This window comes from Thalassophryne amazonica, chromosome 12, assembly GCF_902500255.1.
Source record: "Thalassophryne amazonica chromosome 12, fThaAma1.1, whole genome shotgun sequence".
NCBI lineage: Eukaryota > Metazoa > Chordata > Actinopteri > Batrachoidiformes > Batrachoididae > Thalassophryne > Thalassophryne amazonica.
In genome coordinates this window covers 76,303,631-76,324,541 of record NC_047114.1, presented here as the reverse complement: position 1 = coordinate 76,324,541, position 20,911 = coordinate 76,303,631, and the positions used below count along the sequence as shown (strand labels likewise).

The 20,911-nt window shown below is 41.0% G+C and overlaps 1 protein-coding gene across 1 annotated transcript in view; it reads left to right on the top strand.

The window, feature by feature from the left end:
• pth1r (parathyroid hormone 1 receptor) overlaps window positions 1–20,911 on the top strand; it is a 95,689-nt gene that overhangs the window by 60,997 nt on the left and 13,781 nt on the right. Inside the window, exons 3-6 of the mRNA XM_034183649.1 lie at window positions 2,576–2,686; window positions 3,932–4,053; window positions 13,299–13,393; window positions 19,635–19,824. Coding sequence (XP_034039540.1) covers window positions 2,576–2,686; window positions 3,932–4,053; window positions 13,299–13,393; window positions 19,635–19,824 — 518 coding nt within the window. The remainder of the gene's footprint in view (window positions 1–2,575; window positions 2,687–3,931; window positions 4,054–13,298; window positions 13,394–19,634; window positions 19,825–20,911) is intronic.

Genomic DNA, 20,911 nt, shown 5'->3' with positions numbered 1-20,911 from the left:
ATTGAGTACTCTTACCATGTGTTCTATATAATACACTGTTCAAAAATAATTAGGGGAAGGCAGTGTTCCATTATAAGGCAGAAATGTGAACATTAATTTCTCTCAAGGTGTTGTCAATACAATAGCATTTTACCAATGTCTAATGTTAAATTTAACTTGATTTAATCTGTAATTTACAACTTTAACTGTGTTTATTTATTTGTGGTACTTATTCATCGTATTCTTCACTGTATTGATACCATTTCATGTATATTTTATTCTATTCTAAAGCCTGGCCATGGACAAAGACTGCAAATAAGCTGAGGCCACATGCCTTATATGCATCACATTTTCCCATTTTCTGTGGCAATGTTGTGTCTATCACCCCTGTTAAATAAACATTAAAATATCTATCTACACTACTCAAAATAATTAGGAGAACACATTTTTCTTATAATTATTTTGAGCAGTATATATTTTTAAAAGTCAGAAATGGTAACACATTTTATTTATAAATGTTATCTATCTTAATATTCATTCTTTTTTTAATATACCTGCTTATTCCAGTTAAGAAATTCCAATTGCTTTACTTCTGCCTATACCCTTTCAGGCACACAGATGCATTGTTAATCCATTTTTTCTTTGTTGTAAGTTTTGTTGTTGTTGTTTTGGACTGTGTATGCTGAATAAATTCATTCATTCATTAATTCATTCATTCAAGGGTCAAACGGAAGCTGTAACCTATCCCAGCAATCATTGAGTGAGACAGACGGCCAATCAATCACAGGGACAACACATATAGACAGACAAATACATTCACACCGATGGTTAGTCAAAAGTGTCCAATTCACTGCACGGAACCCACACAAACACAAAGAGGACAAACTGTAAAAACAAATCCTATAAATTTTACAGTAATGTACAGGAAACTGGTTCCCAGTATATTGCTGTAAAATTTGCAAAAGATTTTTTTTACAGTAATGACACAATTTCAGTGTCATTACTACATGCAGCATTGCATGGCTTATAGCTAATTACCTTTTTTTGCAGCATGGTTGTATAATTGCCAGAGTGCACTGCAATACACACACACACAAATACATCACATCTGTCATTAGCGTTTCTATTTTCTCATCTATCCTTTTTTCTAAGGATGAATAGTTTCACAAATGCAGTCAGGTCAGTGATACATTCAGCAGTCTAATTTTCTTTTCCCAAAATAACTAGCATTTTGTGTGACCTTTTTTCACATGCGGCCAAAAGCTCATCACAAATGGATAGATCAAAATGGCATGCATTTCAAATGCTTTGCACTTATTTCAATACCAATTATGTCAAATTTGGCTTCGCTGTCATTATCTTGTATAAATCCTTTTAGCTGACTACAGTGCACATAGAAAGTATTCACAGCGCTTCACTATTTCTGCATTTTGTAATGTTACAGCCTTATTCCAAACTGAATGAATTTTTTTTTCAAAATTATATGCACAATACCCCATAATGACAATGTGAAAAAAGCTTTTGTGAGATTTTTGAAAATTAATTAAAAATAAATAAAGCTAAGAAGTCACATGTACATAAGTATTCACAGCCTTTGCCATGAAGCTGTAAATTGAGCTCAGGTGGATCCTGTTTCCACTGATCATCATTGAGATGTTTCTACAGCTTAATTGGAGTCCACCTGGGGTAGATTCATTTGATTGGACCTGATTTGGAAAGACGCACATCTGTCTACATATAAGGTCCCACAGTTGACAGTGCATGACAGAGCACAAACCAAGCATGAAGTCAAAGGAATTGTCTGTAGACCTCTGAGACAGGATTGTCTTGAGGCACAAATCTGAGGGTACAGAAACATTTCTGCTGCTTTGAAGGTCCCATTGAGCACAGTGGACTCCATCATCTGTAAATGGAAGAAGTTCAGATCTACCCAGACTTTTCCTAGAGCTGGCTCTTCCCAGACACGGAAAAAGTAAAAGTTTATGCGCATTAATTGAGAAAGTGATATGGATTTTCAACCTTAATATCAGAGGGAGCTTATTTTTTCTGCATTAGTCCACCTAAAATTTTTCTTTGCAGGATAACAATATAATTTGAATTCTTTACATGAAATATATGATAAATTTCAACTTTATAACCTGGCATCCTCTATGGTTTCGAGCCGCGCAGGCGACTCAGGATTCAACAGTGCAGATGTTTTTCATGAACTCTATTAAATGTATCAGCCAGAAAATTATGTTTGTCCTCTTGACTATGATGAACAATGCAGAGGTAATGGGTGATCAGCCGACACTCAAGGCTTAACGACAAACTATTATTGGTATGCTGAGTATTCCTTGATTGCACGTCTTCATCACAGAGCAATAGACATGAGTGGACTAATGTGTGTTCTAATAGAATAGGATGAGAATGGAATTACAATGTACTGTATACTTATATATAATTTGAAAGTAAACATATGACTAAAGTACAATTTAAAAGTGACTGTAAACATTTAGGGCAGTGATTATCATTAAAGGTCATCATGTCATTATGAAGGTACTGCAGATGAAAAAATAAATAAATAAATAAATTACCAATGTTTTTATATCTCCAGATAGATTCTGTGCTCCTGAGTGGGACGGTGTCGTTTGCTGGCCCGAAGGCCCGCCGGGAACACTGGTATCCACTGCATGTCCCGAGTATATTTATGACTTCAACCACAAAGGTAAGTATGATTGTCAGCAGATAAATTGCTTATTTTAAAGCTGTACAGATGTTCAAATTTCACAAAACTGACATTTAGCTTCTACTGGAAACCAAGCATCATAATGTCTGTTTATTTTTGAAATGTGTTGCAAAATTACAGCTAATTTTAATGAAGAGAACAAATTTACTTAGGCGGAATTCCAGAGCAAATATATTATTTTCCTTTTCATGTGTCTATGAGGTTTTCAAATTACTGGAAGTTGCCTTTGACCGCGTACACGAGGTGTGCACGCTAACATCCGTAAGATGTCTTGTAAATCACTTCAGAGGTATTATCTGGTTACAAAAACAGCATTTTTAGATTTAGAAGTGTTTATTTCTTGCTAACTTTTACAAAATACAAACAGATTAGATTGATTAACAAGCTGTGTTGGAGCGTTTTCCGCCATATTGGATTATTTTGTTTGTGCAAGGCTGATGTCACCGTGCCTTTCTCTACTCTGACTGGCTGTGAGTGTGTGCTTGCCAACATCCCTTGCGCAAGTCTGAGGAAGCCCCATGTGATCTATGATGCCGCTGTCATGGAGTGTGTGTCGCTACCGAATGCCGTCTGTTTGCTTGAATTTTATCCCTTCAGAACTATTTATTCATTTTTACCAGATCATTTTGATCATATTGGCAATATCTTATTATGAATTTAAAGGCTAGCAAATCAAATTATAGTGGTGCCAAAGAAAATTCTTTTTGTGATGTGAATCCTAAAAATAAAAAAACAAACAAACAAACAAACAAACAAAAAAAAGTCCATACACGTTTAATTACTGGAATGGGGGGGGGGGGGGGGGGGGGGCACTAGTAAGTGAGATCTGGAGTATAAATCTTGTTTTTATTATTATTACTGGTTTGGAAAGTCCTATAACTTGTACTCTGGTGTGACTTACATTTATGAAAAATCACACATTCCTTCTTAATAATAATAATAATAATAACAATGACTATTTATAGGATTTTTTTTTTAAAAGATATTCCAGAAAAGCCTTAAAGAACTAAATTTGTACAATTGGCTTGACTCAGCCTACTCAGATATCATGACCTGGTTGACTGAGAATCTTCACAGACATCTCACCTGAAGCGAGTGTCATTTGGAACAAACAAACACAGACTTCCTTCTGAAATAATGTTTGCATTGTGTATTTTTCTTGTTGGCAAGAAAAAAAAAATCCCAATCAGTATTTAAAGATGGGCATTTGTGTTTGATGTGCAGGGCTGGCATATCGCCGGTGTGACAGCAACGGTACATGGGAGCTGGCTGCAGCAAATAAGACATGGGCCAATTACAGTGAATGTGCTAAATTCCTTTACCATTACAACCACAACCATGAAAAGGTGAGACACCATATATGTATTTACCTGATTATTAACATCTCACAGTGTGTTACTCTACAATAATTGAGAATTAGAATTTTTGTTAATGTACTGCCACAATAAACTTTGACATTCCCCTAATAGCAGGGGCGTAGGTTTGCATATGGACCATAGGGACAAGTCACAACCAATATTTTGGGATGGCAAAATAGTCCCTACCAATATTTAGCATTTTTTTATATAACAAAATCATTCACAATTTTTTTGGGAACTCGATACTATAATTTTAGTCGTCACGTTTTGTGTTTTCGACGTGCCAGAGTGACAGGGTTACCCATGTTGTAATTTCATTGGCTCACGTTCTTCTCACATGGACGTAAAGAAAGCGCATCTCGTGGTGGCAGGCAGTGCTTAATTTGTAAAGTGGGAGGTCCCGGAGCGCAGAGGATGGGTGGCTCCGGTGCAGAAAAACAAGAAGGGCGGGGGGGCTTGCCAACAATGCTGTGCGCCACACTTAAAATAAACTGCACACCCACACAAACACGCACACACACATTCACAAATGACACTAACACCCTGCCTTTTCCTCAAAAATTACTACATTTATGTTTGCTGTCTGTCTCTGTACTTTTCTGTCACTTTTGCGCTCCTTTTCATACTTTTCCCTCGTTTCAAAAGTCACCGAACGCATTTTACCGTAATATATGCAACATATAGCATACTGTTGGAAAGCACGGGTTCTTGGCTTGCTGTCAGTGTTGAAATTTTTCAGAATGAGGGCTTACATGAGAACTTACGGTAATGAGAATCAGCGGCGCACTAGTGTGAAACTTCCGTGTTTTTCCTCTGCGTTATGACATCACAGGCTTACGTTTACCGTAATACACCATATATACTCAACAAAAATATAAACGCAACACTTTTGATTTTGCTCCCATTTTGTATGAGATGAACTCAAAGATCTAAAACTTTTTCCACATACACAATATCACCATTTCCCTCAAATATTGTTCACAAACCAGTCTAAATCTGTGATAGTGAGCACTTCTCCTTTGCTGAGATAATCCATCCCACCTCACAGGTGTGCCATATCAAGATGCTGATTAGACACCATGATTAGTGCACAGGTGTGCCTTAGACTGCCCACAATAAAAGGCCACTCTGAAAGGTGCAGTTTTATCACACAGCACAATGCCACAGATGTCGCAAGATTTGAGGGAACGTGCAATTGGCATGCTGACAGCAGGAATGTCAACCAGAGCTGTTGCTCGTGTATTGAATGTTCATTTCTCTATCATAAGCCATCTCCAAAGGCGTTTCAGAGAATTTGGCAGTACATCCAACCAGCCTCACAACCACAGACCACGTGTAACCACACCAGCCCAGGACCTCCACATCCAGCATGTTCACCTCCAAGATCGTCTGAGACCAGCCACTCGGACAGCTGCTGAAACAATCGGTTTGCATAACCAAAGAATTTCTGCACAAACTGTCAGAAACCATCTCAGGGAAGCTCATCTGCATGCTCGTCGTCCTCACCGGGGTCTCGACCTGACTCCAGTTCGTCGTCGTAACCGACTTGAGTGGGCAAATGCTCACATTCAGTGGCGTTTGGCAGGTTGGAGAGGTGTTCTCTTCACGGATGAATCCCGGTTCACACTGTCCAGGGCAGATGGCAGACAGCGTGTGTGGCGTCGTGTGGGTGAGCGGTTTTCTGATGTCAATGTTGTGGATCGAATGGCCCATGGTGGCGGTGGGGTTATGGTATGGGCAGGCGTCTGTTATGGATGAAGAACACAGGTGCATTTTATTGATGGCATTTTGAATGCACAGAGATACCGTGATGAGATCCTGAGGCCCATTGTTGTGCCATACATCCAAGAACATCACCTCATGTTGTAGCAGGATAATGCACGGCCCCATGTTGCAAGGATCTGTACACAATTCTTGGAAGCTGAAAATGTCCCAGTTCTTGCATGGCCGACATACTCACCGGACATGTCACCCATTGAGCATGTTTGGGATGCTCTGGACCGGCGTATACGACAGCGTGTACCAGTTCCTGCCAATATCCAGCAACTTCGCACAGCCATTAAAGAGGAGTGGACCAACATTCCACAGACCACAACTGACAACTTGATCAACTCTATGCGAAGGAGATGTGTTGCACTGCATGAGGCAAATGGTGGTCACACCAGATACTGACTGGTATCCCCCCCAGATATCTACAACTGCATTATTGATGAAGAGAATAGATTATACATCTTGGTTTCAAAAACTTTTTTTTTTTTTGTTAGCTCCACAAGTATTTTTTTTTTGTTGTCTTGTTCTCTCAGGTGTAGGCCTATAGAATAGATTTGTGATTTTGGGTGCAATTTTGTTATTTAAGATATTTGTTTGTTTGCCTACACACTTAATATTGTAAATAAAGTGTTAAATTATTCAGCATTATGTCGTCATGTGTTATGTATTATGCTGTACTTGTGCATCTAATGGTATGAGTGGGTTAGGGGGTGGTGGTGGTGGGCAGGGGGACCGGGGGAGGGGGTGGTATTGTCCCTACCAAAGCTGAGACCAAACCTACGCCCTTGCCTAATAGTGTATAGATTAGACAGCAAAAATGTAGATGAGTGGAGGATTGAGTGAGGTAGTCCAAGGTATACATTCATTCCTTGATTTTCTGGTGTTTATCTGGCTCCGTGTTGCAGTGGTCGTAGACTAAGCAACTTAGCTCACACTTCCGAATGCTCAGTCAACTCCTGGAAGTTGTCCTGGACCATCTCTAAGTATTCTAAAGCCAGCTGAAAGATATAATTCCTCTAGTATGTCCTGGGTCTTCCCTTGAGCTTCCTCCCAGTTGGAATCCCTGGAAGACCTCTCTAGGGAGATGATCCTCAACAGCTGACTCCTGCTGATGACTCTACTCAGAGTCCCTCCTGGATATAAGCTCCTCAAACTGTCCTTGAGTGTAAGCCCAGATACTCTGCAGAGGAACTTCATTTCCAGTGCTTCTTCTGGTTGATTTGGTCACTACCCAAACTCATGACCATAGGGGAGGACAGCAGAGTTAATCAGATGGTAAATTGACAAAGGTGACTGCAGCAGTCAGAGGTGTGTTCTCAATGATAAAATTAAACATTGTTAGCTAACACTGTTATCAAGTTATCATCACTGTTATCATCAAGTTATCATCAAAATAATCAAAATAAAATTCTACATACAATACCCCATAATGCAGGGGTGGGCAATCATGTGCCATGAAGGGCCGAGACACTGCAGATTTTCCTTACAACCAATCACCTCAGCAGGTGATTTCATTAATGATCACTTGTCTCAGCAGGTGATTTCATTGACGATCAGGTGTTTATGTTCAGGGGAGAAGCTCATCAGCAATCCACCTGCTGAGGTGATTGGTTGCAAGGAAAACCTGCAGTGTCTCGGCCCTTGCTGCCCACCCCTGCCATAATGAGAATGTGAAAAAGTTGCTTTTGTTTTTTTGACCAAGAACCTGATGGTCACCCTGTCAGAGCTCCATCATTCCTCTGTGGAGAGAGGAGAACCTTCCAGAAGGACAGCTATCTCTGCAGCAATCCGCCAATCAGGCCTGTATGGTAGAGTGGCCAGACGGAAGCCACTCCTTAGTAAAAGGCACATGGCAGCCCACCTGGAGTTTGCCAAAAGGCACCTGAAGGACTCTCAGACCACGAGAAACAAAATTCTCTGGTCTGATGAAACAAAGATTAAACCCTTTGATTTGAATGCCAGGTGTCATGTTTGGAGGAAACCAGGCACCATCACTACAGTGAAGCATGGTGGTGGCAGCATCATGCTGTGGGGATGTTTTTCAGCGGCAGGAACTGGGAGACTAGTCAGGATTGAGGGAAAGATGAATGCAGCAATGTACAGAGACATCCTGGATGAAAACATGCTCCAGAGCACCCTTGACCTCAGACTGGGGTGACAGTTCATCTTTTAGCAAGCAATTACCCTAAGCAGACAGCCAAGATATCAAAGGAGTGGCTTCAGGACAACTCTGTGAATGTCCTTGAGTGGTCCAGCCAGAGCCCAGACCTGAATCTGATTGAACATCTCTAGAGATCTGAAAATGACTGTGCACCGACGCTCCCCATCCAACCTGATGGAGCTTGAAAGGTGCTGCAAAGAGGAATGAGCAAAACTGGCCAGATAGGTGCGCCAAGCTTGTGGCATCATATTCAGGAAGACTTGAGACTGTAAATGCTGCCAAACATGCATCAATTAAGTGTTGAGTGAAGGGTGTGAATACTTATGTACATGTGATTTCTTAGTTTTTTATTTTTAAGAATTGAGCAAAAATTTCTTTTTTTTACATGTTGTCATTATGGGGTGTTGTGAGTAGAATTTTGAGTGGAAAAAAATTAATTTACTCCACTTTGGAATAAGGCTGTAACATAACAAAATGTGGAAAAAGTTGTGAATACTTTCTGTGTGCACCGCAGGCTGTCACTTGAACAGTGACACAAAAACATAGATGAAAGTACAAGATCAGCATTTTGACTGGGCTATTCTGTAGAAAAGCACAAGACTGGCAGTGCTGTGAGCCCTTCCTCAAGGTTTCTTTCTCACAATATGTAAGTCTCGTGTCATGTGGCAAAGCCCCAGTAACTAGAGGTGGGCGATACCGGGAATTTTGGTACTGATCCGATACCAAGTATATACAGGCCCAGTGTTGCCGATATCGATACAGATACCGATATACCGATACTTTTTCATATTTAACCTTCATAGATCCAAAGGATCCAAAAGACCCAGGATAGAATTTTGCCAAACATTGTACGTGACAACAAAATACTTTTAATATCACAATCAACATTTTTGTTTAAAAAAAAATATCACTCACTCAACACAACTTAAAACAAAATCTCCTGAGGTAGAGGGTTGACAAACCACAATACAAGGGTGTGCTGCTCCGTGTTGTGTGACACAACACAGCGCTGCTCTTACAGACAGAGAGGAGACTTTGATGAATCTGCTTGCGCAGCAGTCAGTGCGTGCGGGAGAGACAAAAGCTTGAGTATCGATCTTTTTACACGAGGATCGTTCAGTATCAATACCAACGTTGGTATCGATATTATCGATCCGCCCAGTAACCTTTATGAAAATTGCTTTTTAGTGGTGAAATGTTCCAATAGTGATAGAGTTGATATTTTATAATAAGGGGCAAAGTTTGTCTTCATTGTCTTCATTGCAACATACGGTCTTTTACAGCCAGCTTCTTGTTGATGTCTACGATATAGACTTTGCACTAGGCTTTATCAAACATTTCTTTCCATTTCATGCTACTTTTTAATATGATGAAACACCATAAGTTTCCTATATGTCTGAGTCTCAGTTGAACGTAGACATCACCACACACTTTGCTTTCTTTCTGACTTCAGATGTTTGTGCTCCTGAGGAAGCCGTTTGGTTGCAGTAGTGAATGACAAACGCATATGTGCAAATGAAATTCTTTCACTACATCAACGCCATATGCCCAACCACCACTGCAAAATAGACATCTTGCAGCTGGCGGTGGATCGTGCTGCTGAGTGATCAGAGCAATGCATTATCTGGCCTTCAGGATGTTTGTTTGGAGGCTCGTTTGTGCTGTAAGCTGGCAGACAAAGAACACGGCCCCGGCTCAGCCTTCCTCCATCAACCAGACTGAATAATGTTATCGTCGGTGACCCCTGCTTTATGCACACACACTTCTTCCAAGGATTGCTGGAATTCTGAGTATTTTTTTCATTTATTTGTATTGTGAAAAGTAATTGCAGTAAAAATCCACAGAGTACGCTAGCGTTTCATCTGACTCATAGAACACACCAGTTTGTTTTTACTGTAAAGCAGTTGTTATGAAAATGTTAATACGAGGTCTCTTAGATAATAAACCGACCCTTTTATTTTTTTTTTTAACTATATGGATTTGAATGACATGCGATTACACCAATCATGCTTGAACCCTCGTGCGCATGCGTGAGTTTTTTCACGCGTGTCGGTGACGTCATTTCCCTGTGGGCAGGCCTTGAGTGAGATGTGGTCCCGCCCTCTCGGCTGAATTCCTTTGTTTCACACGCTGCTCGAGACGGCGCGCGTTGCTTTATCAAAATTTTTTCTGGACCTGTGAGGAATATCCGAGTGGACACTATTCGAGAAATTAAGATGGTTTTCTGTGAAAAGTTTAACGGCTGATGAGAGATTATGGGGTGTTTCTGTCGGTGTAAGGACTTCCCACGGAGCGGGACGTCCTGCAGCGCTTCCAGGCGCTGTCGTCGGCCTGTTTCGAGCTGAAAACATCCTAATTTAAGGCTTAATTCACCCAGGACATCGTGAGAGAACAGAGAAGATTCAGAAGAGGCCGGCATGAGGAATTTATGCGGACATTCCACTGTTTAAGGACATTTTTTTAATGAAAGACGTACGCGCAAATTCGCTGAGTTGTTTCCGTGACGACTCGGCAAATCTGTGTGCGCCGCGACAGGAAAAACACCTCCGTGTTGAAAACCATTTGTAGAATTCAGGCGGCTTTTAATGGCTTTCAACAAGTGAGTAACTGAGAAATTGTTTAACAGCTTGGGCATGTTCCAACTTGCCCGTTAAGATTTCCAACGGAGGTGTTTTTCCTGCCGCGACCCCCCGCGGTCGGGTCCAGCCCGACATGCGACTCTGCCCGCACGTTCTTTCATTACAAAATGACCGTTAACAATGGAATGTCCGAATAAACTCCTCATGCCGACTTCTTCTGAAAGTTCTCTGTTCTATGATGACTTACTGCGTCAACAGAGCCTGAAATGTGGAGGTTTTCAACTTGAAACGGCGAGACGCTGCCGCCTCGAAGCACAGATCGCCGTCAGGCGCCGTGGACCGTCCTTAAAGCGACACTACCAGACCAAAATCTCTCATCAGCCGTTAAAATTTTTACCGAAAACCAGCTGAATTTATTGAATGGTGTCCACTCAGTTGTGCCTTACAGTTTTGAAAAAATTTTTATCAAACAAAGCAACAGTCTCTGAGCCATTCCTAAACAATGAAAAAAATCGACGAGCGGGTGGACGACTCCTCACTCAAAGACTGCCCACAGGCGAATGACGTAACCGACAGGCGTGAAAAAACTCTCGCATGCCCACGAGGGTTCAAGCATGTCTGATGTAATCACACGTGATTCAAATCCATATGGTTTTTGAAAAAATAATAAGGTCGGATACTTTTCTAATAGACCTCGTATTGCAACAGTCTGTGGAATGGAATGGAGGCAGTGTTTTTTTTTTTTGCTGATGCCTCTGTGTGAGAGCTATAGAAGTGAGCTGCTACTGCATCAATATGTCCACAGCCTTCACCACACTGTCGCTAGACACCAATCGCAGATCCAAGATATTTGAAAAGAAGTCATTTCCTTTGGGTTCAGCCATTTTGTTTGGTATCGCCACAGTAGAGTCGGTGTTGGCGCACGTTTTGCCCTCAATGCCCTTCCCGACAAAACTGCACATGCAGATGGCGAATAGGACACGTGTGGGCTTTGACCAGGAACCTTCTGTTTACAAGGCCAACATGCTACCTGCTTGCCTCACCCACCACAATTAAGATTAAATATTTGTCTGTGATCCGTTGAATGTTACGTAGTCATATTCAGAAAATTTTTCAACTACTGGTAAGGGCTCCAATTTATATTTGTTGTGCCCTTTTTTGAATTGTCCAGTGTAAAAATCCCCCTTCACTGTGTCAGCTTCCCTACAGATGTATTCATTCCACCAACATATTTTAGTGTCCCACATAGGAATAATAAAGGATTATTAACTGAGGTTAATAATTAATTTATTATATGGCTATATATATATATATATATATATATATATATATATATATATATATATATATAAACATGCAAAGTTACGGTGTCGCCCGAATATGAAAGCTGCTGATGGTTTTGGGCTCATAGTCAGACCTGTTCGCGTCGTCACCTCCATGAAGAACTTGCTAATACATGGTCCGGTTGTTAGCTGGTAAGCTTTCAATCTGTGTGTTTTTTCCAATGCTGTTTAGATATTTATAGAGTATGTTCATGTCCAACTTGGTTATTCTAATCGTGTTTTTAGCTTTCTGGCTTATTTTATTTATTTATTTCATTTATATAGCACCAAATCACAACAAAGTTGCCTCAAGGTGCTTCACACAAGTAAGGTCTAATCTTACCAACCTCAAGAGCAAGCACACAGGCGACAGTGGTAAGGAAAAACTCCCTCTGATGATTTGAGGAAGAAACCCGAAGCAGACCAGACTCAAAGGGGGGACCCACTGCAGGGGCCATTCTACTGTCACAATTTACAAAACAATTCACAAAACAAATATACAGGAAATTCTGCTGGTGCACAAGACAGGAGGGTGGCAGAAGCAGACACCACTCCCATCTCTGGGTGGAGCCGTACCTCAAACAGAGAGAAAACAAAAAAGAATCAGGCATCGGAAGACAATAAATACAGTATAATTTGTCAGCATTAAGCAACAAGAAAAACAGAAGAAATACTAAGGTGATCGCCGGCCACTAGCCCTAAGCTTCACTAAAAGACCCAGACTTTAGATAAAACTGAGGCTGCAGCCCACTCCGTTTCTTAATAAAATGAGTTTAAAAGGGTAAAACGCATAGTACCATACTATGCCAGTATACTAGCCATATGAAAGGGGAAAATAAGTGCGTCTGAAGTCTGGACTTGAAAGTCTCTGCAGAATCTGACTGTTTTATTGATGCAGGGAGATCATTCCACAGAACAGGGGCATGATAAGAGAAAGCTCTGTGACCCACACCCTTTTTATTCACCCTAGGGACACAAAATAGTCCTGCACCCTGAGAATGCAAAGCCCGGGCCGGTACGTAAGGTTTAATTAGGTCAGCTAAGTAGGGAGATGCCAGTCCGTGAACAATTTTATAGGTTAGTTGCAGAACCTTAAAATCTGATCTCACAGGACCATAGTAACATACTATGCCAGTATGCTAGCCATACGAAAGGGAATGCTCATTTGTAACGAATGTGATACGCAATCCGGACCGATTGTCATGGTAACCGGTCTGATATTTTCCCATATCAGAGCGGAAATCAGCCAATCAGAATGCACATACCATTGTAGCCATATAATAAAATTAAATATTTTATGCAAGGACAGGGCCACACAGTGTTGTACTTGAAGAAGCAGCACATGTTGTTTTGTGCAGTTTGTTATTCTGTTGACTTTTTCAAATTCTGCTACTCGATCAGGAGGCCTTTGATCGCCTGTATCTCATCTACACCGTGGGCTATTCCGTCTCTCTAGGATCACTAATGGTGGCTGTCAGCATTTTGGGCTATTTCCGGTGAGTAACTGGTGCCACTGGAATTGTTCAATCATTCTTGCCAATCACAAACATTCTCGGGGAGCAGACTGAGTCCTTATTGTATGGCTGAGGCTCTAGTCACTATAGAACAGCTCAAAGCATGCTGATGAATTCTTGTCATGGCAGCAATTTGTAACCACTCAATTCCCAAAGACTGTTGCTGAAGTCTGCTTTATCAGTTTTAAGTGCAGCACAGCAAACTCAGGCTGCGGTCACATGATGGAAAAATAGACTTCACTGTGAAGTCGGCTACTCGTACAGAAATCTGCTCTTGTGCAATGGAACGTACAGTGGTTTGCAAAAGTATTCAGCCAAGTCCAAGACATATTCAGTGACTTTGAAATGTTCATGTATCCATCCCCTGACTTGTCTGAAGAAAACTGGCAATTAAACTGATTATTTACAGGTATTATACCAAAGGGGCTGATTACTTATGCAACCCATCATCTTGGCTTTTATATTTTTAATTAATTTATATCAAGTTGTAGAGTTTTGTTTTCAGTTTGAGACTAAGGGTGATAATTTTAGAATTTTTTACGAGGTCTGGTAGAAACGTATCCAACCTTTTTATTTTTTTCAAAAACCATATGGAATTGAATCACGTGTGATTGCATCAGCCAAGCTTGAACCTTCGTGCGCATGCATGAATTTTTTCACGCCTGTCGGTTGCGTCATTCGCCTATGAGCAGGCTTTGTGTGAGCAGTGGTCCACCCCTCTCGTCGGATTTTTATTGCGAATAAATGTCTGAATGATTTGGAGCTTTGCTGCATCAATTTTTTCCAGAAACTGTGAGAGACCTCCAGGTGGACACCATTCGGAAAATTCAAATGGCTTTGAGGGATGATTTTATGGGGATTACACAGATTAAGGAGTGCTCCAGCCGGTTTAAAGACCGCCCACAGCTGCTGAGAGCGCGCCGCGCTCCGAGCGCCGATCGACAGGCTCAAACCCCGCTGAAACAACCAGATCATTTCCAACGTGAAGGCTTTGTTGATCTGGGACGTCGTCTGACTTACACAAAAATGGCAGGAGACGTGGACATCAGCACTTTTTTGGCACATTCCACTGTTACAGGAGTTTTTTTCATGGAAAGAAAAGAGGATGGATGCACCACCGTGCCGCTCATGGCGCGGCACAAAACCACCTCCGTGTTGGTCTCACAGGACGGCTTTGAGATGGCTTTCAGACGGCTGTCGGTGGGTTTTCAGTTGTGTGACTAACCAAGAAATTGTGGATGAGCCTGGACATGCCAGAACATGTCCTGTGAGGCTTCATCACGGCGTTGCTTTGCGCTATGCGGCTCCACCGCGACGCGCGGAATTCCTCTGCACGTCTGTCTCAATGTGCCGAAAAAGTGCTGATGTCCACGTCTTCCGCAATTCCTGTGCTAGTCAGAGGACGTCCCGGATAAAACACAGCGTCCAGTTTGGAAATGAACGGCACATTCCACTGTTACAGGAGTTTTTGTCATGGAAAGAGGAGCGAAGGAATTCCGCGTGTCGCGGCAGAGCCGCATGGTGCAAAGCAACGCTGTGATGAAGACTCACAGGACATGTTTTGGCATGTCCAGGCTCATCCACAATTTCTTGGTTAGTCACACGACTGAAAACCCACCGACAGCCGTCTGAAAGCCGTCTCAAAGCCGTCCTGTGAGACCAACAAGGAGGTGGTTTTGTGCCGCGCCATGAGCGGCATGGTGGCGCATCCGTCCGCTTTTCTTTCCATGAAAAAAACTCCTGTAACAGTGGAATGTGCTGAAAAGTGCTGATGTCCACGCCTTCTGCCATTTTTGTGTAAGTCAGACGACGTCCCGGATCAACAAAGCCTTCACGTTGGAAATGATGTGGTTGTTTCAGCGAGGTGTCAGCCTGTTGATTGGCGCTCGGAGTGCGCCGCGCTGTCAGCAGCTGTGGGCGGTCTTTAAACCGGCTGGAGCACTCCTTAATCTGTGTAATCCCCATAAAATCATCCCTCAAAGCCATTTGAATTTTCCGAATGGTGTCCACCTGGAGGTCTCTCACAGTTTCTGGAAAAAATTGATGCAGCAAAGCTCCAAATCAGGGGTAGGCAACCTGTTCCAGAAAGAGCCATGAGGGTGCAGGTTTTTTTGCAGCCACTGACTCCACCAGGTGATTTTACTGATTAATATCACTTTGAGCAGATGGAATCAGTTAATCAGTGAAATCACCTGGTGGAGTCAGTGGCTGCAAAGAAAACCTGCACCCTCATGGCTCTTTCTGGAACAGGTTGCCTACCCCTGCTCCAAATCATTCAGACATGTATTCGCAATAAAAATCCGACTGGAGGGGTGGACCACTGCTCACTCAAAGCCTGCTCAGGCGTGAAAAAACTCACGCATGCGCACGAAGGTTCAAGCTTGGCTGATGCAATCACACGTGATTCAAATCCATATGGTTTTTGAAAAAAATAAAAAGGTCGGATACTTTTCTAACAGACCTCGTATATTGAGAAACCTGATTTACTTTTTGGATTTGAAACACCATAAATTAAAATGCGTGAAATACCAAGGGGCTGAATACGTTTGCAAGCCACTGTATGTAATGTGAAAACATGATGGATGTGAGATTAAACATTATCTCTTAACTGGATATTTGCATGTTATGAGGTTTTCCTTTGACAAGAATACCTTCAAATGGACTGTGTGTCCATCTGAGACACTCAAAGACATTTAAAATGATGCCTCACTCACACACACACACACACACACACACACACACACACACACACACACACACACACACATGCAGATGTTACAGTGCTGCCAGATAATACACTTAACTGCACACTGGAAGCAATTTGAACTTTGTGTTACTGTTCGTTTCATTTTCTGACAGTTTGGCTCTTTGTTAGAGTTTCTTCATGCTCCCTTTTTGTTAACACACAGCACAAACTTCAACTTTCAACTACCAAAAGACAGATGAATGGAGAGAGAACAAGCCAGTCAGGTCTGGGAGCGTGCACTGGTGCTCCCTGTGGCACAAACACTCCAGAACCATCCTGGATCCTGGGTGGCAACCACCCAGATAGAGATCGGTCTGTCGCTACCTTCTGAAAGTCGCCATCAAGCTGCCAAACTTAGATATGTTGGAGTCCCCTTGGCTTTTTCTAATTGCTGCAATAATTAAGCAAGTCATTCTGGTGGATTCACTGTAGAGATCAAATACCAAAGACATCTTAGATGCTGGTTTCACAATCATACAGTGTATTTGGAAGCTCCAAGACCCTAAAGACTTGGACCTTCATTCTCCTGAAACCATTGTGACATTGCTAAACACTTGTATCCAACAACCTTAGGGCTTTTTAAGCCAAATATCTCTATCTCAAAACCTGAGCCCGCACAGACACAAATGTCACTCCAAATAGAAGTGAGTCATTCGACATGTTAACATTTTCACCACAAAGAGGAACTCTTCTGCTCGTCAAAGCTTGGATTTTAGTCTTGATAAAGGACAATTGTAAACCCAACTCTGACTCCTCAATCTCAAGTGCTGTATCAGAGCACCTATTAACTCCACAAAGGACACAGCTCCATCTGCAAACTCAAGGTCATTAAACCTCTCCTCACTGAGTCCGGCACCCAAGTTGCAATGGCTTATAAATGTCAGTCATACAACTGGTAGGGTGGCAAGAAAAGGCTGCGTCAAATTTTAAAGTACAACATTTTGGCCATAAATTGCCACGTTTACTTTCAAAATGATGAACTTACCATGAAGACCATCATGGCAGGGATCGGTTTTAATGACAACATACCAAACCTGAATATAAACCACCAAATGCTGAAATGTTGACAAGGAGCTAAAATTTGCCAACTTGACCTCCATAGAATTGTTGCCTTATCAGCAAATGGTATCTTGCAGGCATCAGACTAGAGTTTGGTACTACAAGATATGTTAATCAGTGAGATCTAGTTTCAGACAGACAGGGAGACAGGGAAACATTAACAGGCGTAATATTTTCTATATGGGCTTCTTACCCAGTGCAGGATAAATTACTTTCCAGTGAGAACAAATTGGGAAAAAAATGCAAAAATTAATTCGTAGTCTTTGATATGCATTCAATCACACTGCAAAAACACACCACAGAGATGATACTTTTTGTTAAAAAAACAAAAAAGCAACTTTTACATAAGGTTGAAATAACTGTATTGTTTGGCGGCTGTTTAGTGCAGTGCATGTGTCATTATTATGTCCACAAAGGACATAATAATGACACAGTCTGTCTGTCTATTAGCAGGATGACGTCAAAAGTACTGCACAGATTTTGATTAAATTTTCACCACAGATAGATAATAGGCTAAGGAAGAACCCATTAAATTTTGGAGTTGATCCGAATCCAGACTCTGGATCAGGATTCACTTTATATACTCTTTGAAGGATTACTGTTAGCAGGATTACGTCAAAACTACTGCACATATTTTGATGAAATTTTTAACACAGATACATATTAGGCCATGGAAGACTCCATTAAATTTTGGAGGTGATCTGGATCCGGATTCTGTATCAAGATTTCACTTTATATAGGCTTTGAGGGATTTCTTCAAAACTACTACACAAATTCTCACCAAATTTGCTCCTCAGATACACATTGGGGCATGGAAGACTCCATTAAATTTTGGAGGTGATCTGGATCTGAATTCAGATTCTGGATCAAGATTTCACTTTATGTACACTTTGAAGGAATAAGTCAAAACTACTTCATGGATTTTGACAAAAGTTTCAACACAGATACATATTAGGCCATGGAAGACTCCATTAAATTTTGGAGTTGATCCGGATCCGGATTCTGGATCAAGATTCATTTTATATATGCTTTGAAGGATTACTGTTAGCAGGATTGCATCAAAACTACTGCACATATTTTGATGAAATTTTTAACACAGATACATATTAGGCCATGGAAGACTCCATTAAATTTTGGAGGTGAGGTGGATCTGGATTCGGATCCGGATTCTGGGTCAATATTTCACTTTATATAGGCTTTGAGGGATTAAGTTGAAACTACTTCACAGATTCTCACCAAATTTGTAGCACAGATAGACATTAGGGCATGGAAGACTCTGTTAAATTTTGGAGGTGATGTGGATCCAGATCCGGATTCTGGATCAAGATTTCACTTTATATAGGCTTTGAGGGATTTCTTCAAAACTACCTAACAGATTCTCACCAAATTTGCACCACAGATAGACATTAGGGCGTGGAACACTCCGTTAAATTCTGTCTGGAGATGATCCAGATCCGGATTGGCGGACGTCAGAAATCTCTGATTGCTCCTGTTAGCTTATGTTCTTGAACACAGGCTGTATCAGGAATTGACGTGAAGCTGCTGTTTACCAGCTTTCTGAGCAGCATGACTTTACTGTATAGGCGTGCAGTCAGAAGGCCTATGGAATGCTCCCAACTGGCACTGGGAAATCTATGCACCAAATGAGTTTAATAAGTTATCCCAGGGGTCTATCTGACATTCTGGCTCAGAGCTGAAGCCACGTCTCCACATCAATATGTTAGCTTTTAGACAGGGGCGCTCGTAAATGCGTTCCAGGGAGAGAAAAGGGATATTTTACATTAGCAGTTGTGTTTGTTTATCTCACTGGGGAACTGTACGGCAGATTAGTTTTCACCCCCACTTCTGAATCAATCGTTCTCAAAGGGCAGCTCTTTAATGAGCCCATACAGAAACAGATACTAATGGATCACAGATTACTGCTTTAAGGAGCCAGTATGTTCTAACTTTTTTTTTATTATTATTTTAGAACATTCACACTTGGCAAGCATTACCACACTCATAAATATTAATTAAGTCTAAATATTTTCATTGGCTCACACTCCAGTGTGTAATGATGTAACGTTTATGTCTATTGATCCAGTAGTTTGACTTGGGTTCTGGACCGTGACAGTGAGTGTAAACGCGAAGGCAGGATGTTTTGGAAGCGTTATGGCAGATAAACTTGTATTTGTCTGGTAAGAAATTTGCATACTTTTGAATTGCTTCAACACATGCTTGCAATTTAATTTTTACAGGCCTTTCAGCCAAGCAATTCAATATTTGTGCGTTTCAAGCCTCTGAATCTCAAGAATGTGTTGCAGTCAGCGTGGAATTCAGCTGGCTCTAATTAGCACGACTATTGTTCGTGTCAACACCAAAACAGACGCACACGTTCTTAACAAAACCGCCGTCTTACCTCGTTTGTTTCCTCTCTAGACGACTGCACTGCACCAGGAACTACATCCACATGCACCTCTTTGTGTCCTTCATGCTCAGAGCTGTCAGTATTTTTGTGAAAGATGTCGTGCTCTACTCCGATTTGGGCTTAGAAGACATGGAGAGAGTCACAGTGATGGAAGATCTCAAGTCCATCACCGAGGCACCGCCTTCCAACAGAACGCAGTATGTAAGTACACCGTTTGTAAGAACAGATCAACAAACAAAATCAACAACATGCAACTCGATTGAGTTGCTGCTATTGCAGGAACTTGATTTTTTATTATTTTGTAAATTTTAGTTGCTTTTATAGGTAGTAAAGTTGAAACGCAGTGCTGCTTGTACTCAAATTAGCAAGTATATATTCAACCTATTGAGGTTTCAAATCTTGCAAAACTTTAGAGAGGTCACCACTCTGTGAGATATCATGAACATTGAGAAATGCATTGAGACACTTTGATCAGGCTGCAATTTAACCGCTGCACACGGACAACAGCAATGATGCCATTCCAAGATTCTAAGTATGGACTGAACTGCACATCAAAGATATTAGTTTGATACTGTTAATGTAACTGACAGACTGGAGTACAGTGCTACATACAAACATCAAATAAACGTCATAGCTGTCATGCTGAAATGTGCCAAAAGAAAACATTATGGCGACCTGATATCTTGTTTTTAAGTAGCATATTGGCTTCATGTTTAGTCATTACATCATATATAAACCTCATCTCTTACCTCCTTTTGTGTGAATGTTTTTATGTCTGAGATTTATATTTATTACTGAAAAGTAGCCTTTGGCTAATGTGAGCAACCCTGAAGAAAACAAAGAAAGAAGTAATGTTACATAATTGTGTTTGATGAACTCCACAATGACAGTACAGTAGCTTCTTCTGGCCCTTCATTTTTTTAAATACACTGAAAAAATAAGTGCTTTTACCAGACACTTTTGTGAAAACACAATTCATCGAATACTGAGAGCCCTAACAGAATATTGCTGGAACAGGGAATAAAAAATACCAATAAAATCCAGCGTTTTCTATTTTTTGCTAACTGCTAAATTAGTCAGTCCTTGAATTGTTTTAAATTTTCTATAGAGCTTTCATTACACTTCTGTTATACAGAATAAATTGCCTGTTGACAATGGCCAGAATCCTAATTTTGAAATCTCCACTAAAATACAACCTTTTTTTTTTTGCTGTCCTCTGTAATTTGTAAATGGTTAAATTTTAATTAATTTAATTTAGTGGTTTCGTATTGACACTTTACAGTGTATT